The 7,500-nt window shown below is 44.0% G+C and overlaps 2 protein-coding genes across 3 annotated transcripts in view; both read right to left on the reverse strand.

Moving 5' to 3' along the window:
* The window catches only part of si:ch211-207e14.4 (interleukin-17 receptor D), an 8,521-nt gene extending 5,204 nt beyond the window's left edge, over positions 1-3,317 (reverse strand). The window contains exons 1-3 of one of the 2 annotated variants that reach the window (XM_081704979.1): positions 2,993-3,317; positions 2,027-2,111; positions 95-220 (exon numbers count right to left, since the gene is read on the reverse strand). In XM_081704979.1, coding sequence (XP_081561105.1) covers positions 95-220; positions 2,027-2,111; positions 2,993-3,109 — 328 coding nt within the window. In that variant the 5' untranslated portion in view covers positions 3,110-3,317. Of the gene's footprint in view, positions 1-94; positions 254-2,026; positions 2,112-2,992 lie in introns of both variants that reach the window. The other variant, XM_027008501.3, reaches the window with a different exon arrangement.
* A 185-nt stretch (positions 3,318-3,502) lies between these two features.
* fam50a (family with sequence similarity 50 member A) overlaps positions 3,503-7,500 on the reverse strand; it is an 8,668-nt gene continuing 4,670 nt past the window's right edge. The window contains exons 7-13 of the mRNA XM_027008502.3: positions 7,434-7,495; positions 6,984-7,060; positions 5,913-5,967; positions 5,505-5,553; positions 5,173-5,243; positions 4,895-5,005; positions 3,503-3,924 (exon numbers count right to left, since the gene is read on the reverse strand). Coding sequence (XP_026864303.2) covers positions 3,916-3,924; positions 4,895-5,005; positions 5,173-5,243; positions 5,505-5,553; positions 5,913-5,967; positions 6,984-7,060; positions 7,434-7,495 — 434 coding nt within the window. The 3' untranslated portion in view covers positions 3,503-3,915. The remainder of the gene's footprint in view (positions 3,925-4,894; positions 5,006-5,172; positions 5,244-5,504; positions 5,554-5,912; positions 5,968-6,983; positions 7,061-7,433; positions 7,496-7,500) is intronic.

Raw genomic sequence — 7,500 nt, forward strand, 5'->3', positions numbered from 1 at the left:
CATTTCTGAGGAAAAGAAAAAACACTATCAATTAACCAAAGGCAAATAATGAAACTTCGCAGTTCAGACACATGCCGTGGTACTTCGTCATTACCGTAATGGCTTGGACTCCATGACACGACAACGGCATCGTATTCGGGGTCCTGGCTGTCCACAAAGTCAACACTGACATTTCTTGGTGCGGCTACATAGTGCTGGCAGCTCTCAGGGGTCTGGCGGCCTAAAAAAGAGTGACATGGCCATGGTACGCAGCCTGGCCCAGGTCACATGGTCAGCGTTAAAAAATACAAATGTATCGTCTACTGGGACTGAGAATCTCTGAACATTTTTGTGCAGAGCATTTATAGACTGTAACTGTCAGGGAAAACAGGAAGCTAAAAGAAATAATATGAACATATAGTAAAACCTGGCAGAAACAGAATAATTAACAACATAGCAACAATAACTAACAAGGCAATACGGTCACGCTCATAAACGTCATACTGGAAATCTAAAGATGTCCTAACAGAGCAATTATTTATACTGCATCAAGAGCTAAAGCCGCCATGCGTTTAGGCTTGCCATAAAAGTTTACGGAGAACTCGATTTCCTACGAAAGGAAATCCCAAATTGAAAAATGATATAAAGAAATGAAAAGGATGCCTTGGAGATGCCCTCTGAACATGATTATGGCCACATTATCTCGCTCACAACCTCCGTCAGACATGACTAGCATGCCTGCGTAAGATACGCTTAGCATCTTTAGCACTGCAGGTTGTTGGCTTGTGTACACCACTTATGTCTCTTTTGCACTTCAGATGGAGAAATAAAGAAAATATTGGGTGTCTAGAAACGTATAAAACATCTCCCGTCTCTTCCAGTGGGAGGCCCACGTTTTCCTCACATTTAGGGCTTTAGCAGAGGCCTGGGAGTTTGAGGGTGCAGCACAGTACTTTTGTGGTTCCTCATCATTCCTGGGATCTGTAGGAGCCACTGCAGCTTAGGGATCATGGCCCCACCTGACTCTGTCGCCACTGGGACCACCTTGATATTAATCCTCCACAGCTTCTCATATTCCTTCATTTGGAGGTTTACACCACTATTATGCCCAACAAACAGACCGAGCTGCCTTAGTGACCATCACCTGGGCCACTAACCCCACTGCAATTAAATGCTTTGAGAGGCAGGTGCTGGGATACATTGAGAACATCGTCCCCGACAACAATTTGGACCCACAACAGTTTGCCTACTGGTTCAACAGATCCACAGTATAGCATACACACTCCACACCACCCTGCCCACCTGCCCACCACACAAATCGCTATGCAAGGCGGCTACTTAAATTCTAAAGTTAAATTACAGCTCGGCATCCCATCCAAACACAACTTTGGTGCCAATCTGTGCGAGTGGACTCTGGATTTCCTTGCCAACAGACCCCGGCATGTACGAAACACCTCTTTCGCTCTGACCCTCAGCACGGGCACTACACGGGGCTGTGTTCTCAGCCAGCCGTCGAACTCCCTGTTCACACAGGACTGTTCGGCCAGATGCAGCTCCAGCGCAACCACTGACGGCCCGAGCGCAACTAACGATGAAGCCAACAGAGAGGAGGTGGGACTCCTGGCAGAGTGATATCAGGACAACCTCCTGTCTCAGGACACAGTTCACGTTCTCATCTATTCTTGTGGGGGCGGCACAGAGAGGTTCGGCAGCTTCGAATTCAGACCCACCTACACCTTCGCTTCCTCAGGTGTCTGGGGAAAGCCTGGATGTCCCCTACAGTTCTCACTGGTTTCTATAGGTGTGCTGTGGAGTCCACTCTACAAAGGGTAGTTAAAACAGTACACAACTACCTGCAATCCAGGACATTTATACCATAAGCTGCTTCAGGAACACAGAGCACTATTCTTCCCCCCCTATCAGCCAACAACTCTTTTCCAGAGCTATTTGAAAGATCTAGCTAGATAAGAGCAGATACGTGTGAGCAGATACTGAACGCTTCTGAACACGCAGCCCAGTATTTTTGCAGTGTGTTCGAGCCAATTACCTCCAAAAAGGCTGGCAGATACAGAGCCCAGTGTCGCCTGGACATCCTCTTCACTAATCCTGCAGTACTCGCATCCTTGGGCTCCCTGAGCATAAAGGACATAAATGACAGTGAGTCATGTTTGAACATACACCAGATGTCTATGGCCCATTTCCCCAGTGTCTGGTGCTGGCCACTGTCTCCTAGATACATGGCTGCCACTCAAAGCTATTCCGTTATAGTTGCATAAGGTCCAGAAGAGTGAAATTCAGCATGCGTCTACCGAATTAAAGCAAAGCACTAATCAATCATCACAAATAAATCAGAGGGCCAAAGTGAACTCATCACTGATCTATTCACTGTAATAAAATGGTACATTTAGATGAAGGAAAACAAGCTAAACAAGAACTACCTGCTTATTTCATGTTCTGCAGCATGTCCACCAAAATTAATACACATTCACCATCATAAACCTGCTGTTGTGTTTATATTGGCAGACAATGCAACTTCAAGCAACATGCAACAAAAAGGTTCATGTTGAGAGAAATAATAGACTATATATTTCAGAGGACCTATAAAACAGCAAACACAGACAGGAATAGGAGAATGGGGAAACAAAAGCCCACCTGTACCACATTTAGCTCCTGAAACAATACAAAGCACCAATGAAAACATTCATTGGACAGGAACGTCAACCTTTCACATTTTGCTTCCTACTTTTATACTCTCTTCAGTCATTTTATTCCAGAAAACACATGCAAAATAATCTTGTCAGAAGAAATGACCCACTGTAAAGGCAGCTGTAAAAAGAAGAATAAGATGAAGGTAAAAACGCATTGACACCGATAAGCCTGTCACAGGTACCACCACTGCTGGTGCAAATATGGGGCAGATCAACAGATCAAAGCCACAGTCAGTCAGTCAGTCACACTTGTAAATGCAAACATTTTTGGTACAGAGATCTCTGGCGTGAAGCACGTCGCTTACCTGCTGCACACACAGCAGCGTGCAGTTGCGCGGTCTAAAAGACGTCCGACCTGCCTCGGATCCCACGAGCACGTCGAGCGAGATGATCAAAGCTAGAGGCAGTCCCCCTGGCCACATCCTGGCATTCCCGCGTCTCCAACACCGTCTTCCACTCCTCTCAGGCCCAGCGAGGCTTCCAAAATGAAACAGGGAGTGGGTACTAGAAGGCGGTGAGAGTACGACAGGGCGGTGGGAGAGCTCGCAGGAGAAAACGGCTGAGGGAGTGGTGGCCCCGGGCGAAGGTGTCTCTGGCAGCCTGGGCAGGTCTTGTTACACAAGCGGCTCAGAAGGGCTGAGCTTTCAGTTTTGGAACGATAACTCATACCAAGGTTTCCAGGACCTTAGCCAGCTGGACAACACTAGGACTGAACATGTGTAAAAAATTCTGAATTACTTCAAAGCCCCCCAAAACAAGAGACTTGTGGTTTAGGGTTCATCCCTTTAATGTCCAAATAAACAAACAAGAAAACCTTTGCTCTGATCATCTGTGACATTTATTAAAATGAATTTACTTATGACAAAGCCTTGACACAAAGAAGACAGCAATGTATGCAGTGGGCTTTCTAGAAACATCATTAAGCATTTACAACAATGGTACCCACACCCTCCCTTAATTTTACTTGTTACAAGATCATTTTATATCACGTGTACAAGGTAGGACTTAAGATGGTACAATACAGTATGACCTCCACACTGCCTACCAGTGACTCTTAGACAAAGTGAGACTTAAAAAGTATTAGTAGTACAGATACTCAATATCAAACCAAGAATTTAGGTTTTACATATTTGAAACCTACCTATTGTAAAAAATAAAAAGAAACTGTACACAAATACTACCAATATATATTCACAAAATCTCAATTTCTCATGGATGTGAAGTGTCTTCACCGGATCTGTAAGATGGACAAAACATACACAAATACAATCAGAATTTAATAAGCACAACCCAACACAGACTGACTTAAATAGAACACACCGCATTACTGATAAATGTTTTTCCCCCCAGTTCATATTTTTAGAACCTAACACTGTATTTGAATGTATGCATGAAGTTCTACTACTTTAACGCAGCCAGAATGTTCTAAAATGTTAAACTTGAGAGACACAGCTGGAAAACTGTAAAAGACACCATATGACAAGGAGTCGTTTGCTAAAATCAGGCAACACTTGTTCAACATTTAAAACCAAGTGAAAGTTGGCTTGGTCAGCACACGAGGTGACGTTATTATTCTCGAACGTGAGGGGGCCACCATTAAGGTGGCTATTAAGACACGTGACTCTCGAATGCAATTTTGAGAGAATTTCTCAACCAGTTTGCAAATACACTTCATTCTGCTGAATCCCAGGCTGATGAGCTACAGTTACAACCAGCAGCTATATCCATTTTGGGTTATAGCAGTCCTATAGAATGTCTACACACGTTTCCTTCCTATGCAGAAAGCATTAAACTACACATTAATACAATTATTCGTCCAGCTCAAGGCCCTGCAGGACACAACTCTGTGGGTTTAACATGGGTCCTGCTCCTATGACCAAGCCTGCGCCGTTTTAACGTTTTCAGTCAATTCTGAAGCTGACATGTTTTACTGATGTTATCAGTCTATCGGAAACATACATAACCAATGAATCACAAATCACATCATTTGGCTTTGCCATCATAGTATACTTAGTTATGACCATTTACAAAAAAAAAAAAAATTGGCCAAACAAAAAAAAAAGACAAGACATTAGAAAAGATTTGCAGTTTGGAAAGAACATCAGTAACGTCAACTTTCCTTGGACAAACAGCATACGCACTGTAAACCTCACAGCGATGTTGGGTAAATGGACGTGAACTGGTGCCGCGGGGTTAAACATACTCACAGTGTACTTGTCCCATTTCTTCTCAGGGTCATAAGGCTCCCAGCGGCTAGCCGGGAAAATGTGCTTGTTTTTCTCATACCAGCTCCTCAGAACCACCTTACCTGCATGGGACTGGACACAGCATCACATGCACACACACAGACACACACCCCACGTGACTCGGTGCTGAAACCATTTTGAATAAAGTGGTCTGCCTATACACTTTCCTTGGACTTTCCCCGTTATCTTAAAATAAAAGATGTTCAGAAAGGTATCATTTTATTTTAAAACACTTTTACCTCATCTTTCTCAACAGTGGCATCATTCACCAACCGGATGTCATCGTGAACATCAAAACTGAAGAGCGGCCCTAGATTAAGAAACGAAAAAAATATATTATACCCCTTCTAGATGACACAGTACTTATAATGTTTTTTTTTTCTCCCCCAGCCATGTCATATTTTTCAGATGTCATTTCAGGCTAAGACTTAAGGACATTCAGGTATGAGACAGGAAGAAACCAAAAACTCCGACCTGCATGAACAACAGTCATGGCTTTAAACAGCCGAAGGGCAGAAGGAGCCGAGCGGTCAAAAATAAACTCAGTGCTGCGTGAAGCTCCGCTGCTTACCGCTCTTGCCTCTCGCCTTCGTCACGATGAAGTCATAAAAGCTGTGGTGCTGCGAGAAAAACAGCCTTCAGCACTGGGAGCACAGCAAAGGCTGACACTGCATGTTACCGGTCACGATAATGGTCACGATGTGCAACGTAATAAGAACAACAACATTTGCAGGACTCTGAAGCTGCAGATCTGTCAAAAGCACAACTAAAAATGTTGGACCTCTTAAATGCCATGTCACTTTCCTTATAATAGTACGCACGTCACTAGAACAGTACTTGGGTCTTTCCCAGAATCAACGCTACGACCTTGTTTCTGACAAAGCGCTATGACAGAAATGAATCAAAGCTCCTTGCTGGGGGACGGTAAAGCGCAGTGATGCCGGTGGCTGGGTGTGTTCTCTGCTCCAACTTCACCTACATGTGGGATGATCAAATCCTCCTTGATGTACATAAGCTGCTCCACCCCTGCAGACCTGTGGAACACCAGCACATGAAGATCTTAGTGTTCTCCTCCATCTGCCTGACACACCGTGTGTTACTACACTGTAACCGTATCACATGGCAAATTCAAACGAAAATGCAATACAGCATTTAAAATGCTAATTTCAGCTCAAAGACTTGCATCATTTATGGCTAGCTTCATTCAAAGACTCTTGAATCTTCTGACTCTAAATTCTTTATTCGTTTGCAAACTCTAACAGGGCATTCAAAATGTAATCATCCAGGAAAATACTGCACTTTAGAGGTAAAACCCCTGAATAAATACTGTCCAAACATAAAAGCAAAACTAGAGACCCCGACCGGAGCCATCAAGTTTACTCGCAATTCTACTGACTTTCAGGGAAAATGGATTTGCAAAACTTTCCCAAGCCAAGTCATTCTCTCAGGCTCCTCATAAATTGTAAACCATTTATTTATTGTCGTGGATCCCTTCATGCAATGGTACAGTAAGTATACTGTTTAATTAGCTATTGCTACCTTCAGTTAATCAACAAGTCCTGGCCAAGGGACCCAACATGCGCGCTGTCATTTATGCAGCTTTTCAAAAGGAAGACTCGAGGCCTGCGAAACTCTTCTAGGACAAAATAACATCTCGGTCCACATGTTTAAAACCTGCACGCGTTCAAGCCGTGCAAGCAACAGTTCGGCTCCGTGTGCCATTTCCAATCCAGATTTTAGTGTTCGTCCCTTTGTGATTGTAGGGCTGCCATAACAAATATGAACGGAGCTGGTAGGACTTATGGTGGATTGAAAACAGAGCGTCACCCCCTAGCACATATCCATATGTTACAGATTTTGAATCTTTCATGTTGACCTTGACATGTAGCAAGAAGGAAAAAGATTTTCAAGTTTCCTCTGTGGATTTACCAACAATGAGGGTAACGATGACGTATGGCGTCCATACAGAGCAAGTTATTGCAGCTGCAACTCCTATTCAGTTTTACAATCACGAGCATGATCAGCTGAGAGCAAGTCCAGTTGTCCTTACCTCAACTCACTGAAGTCTTTCCGCAAGACCTCCAGGGCCCTCTGGAGAAACTGCTGAATTGTATTACCCTTCTTCATCTGCACAGGCACAGGCAAACACAGAAACAAACAAGATCCAATTCCGTGTAAATGCCACCACATACGCGAACACGTTTATTTCACAACAATAACAGTTGATTGCTATCATTTACAGAGTGTGCCAGCTAAAACAAGACAAGAAAGTCTGAGAAACCCCACCCAGGTCTTGAAGCCAGGTCCTTACAGGCAGTAAACACATACCCTGAACACCAGAACAAAGCAGGCAGAGCAAGAGACCAAAGGTGTGGCGTTTTGAATGACTATCGTACTCCACTCAGCCAGGATGCAGTAAATGACGCAGCCTACTGGCAAGGCGGACGGATTTCCAACGACAATTATTGTCTTGCTGTTGGTATGCAGTCACTGCAAGTACCTTGACTGTTTTCCGGTGTCCAGACCCGTCCCAGTAACTGAATGTGATTTCGATTTCTTCACCTGAA

Source organism: Electrophorus electricus, chromosome 21, assembly GCF_041902795.1.
Source record: "Electrophorus electricus isolate QZ-2024a chromosome 21, ASM4190279v1, whole genome shotgun sequence".
Taxonomy (NCBI): Eukaryota; Metazoa; Chordata; class Actinopteri; order Gymnotiformes; family Gymnotidae; genus Electrophorus; species Electrophorus electricus.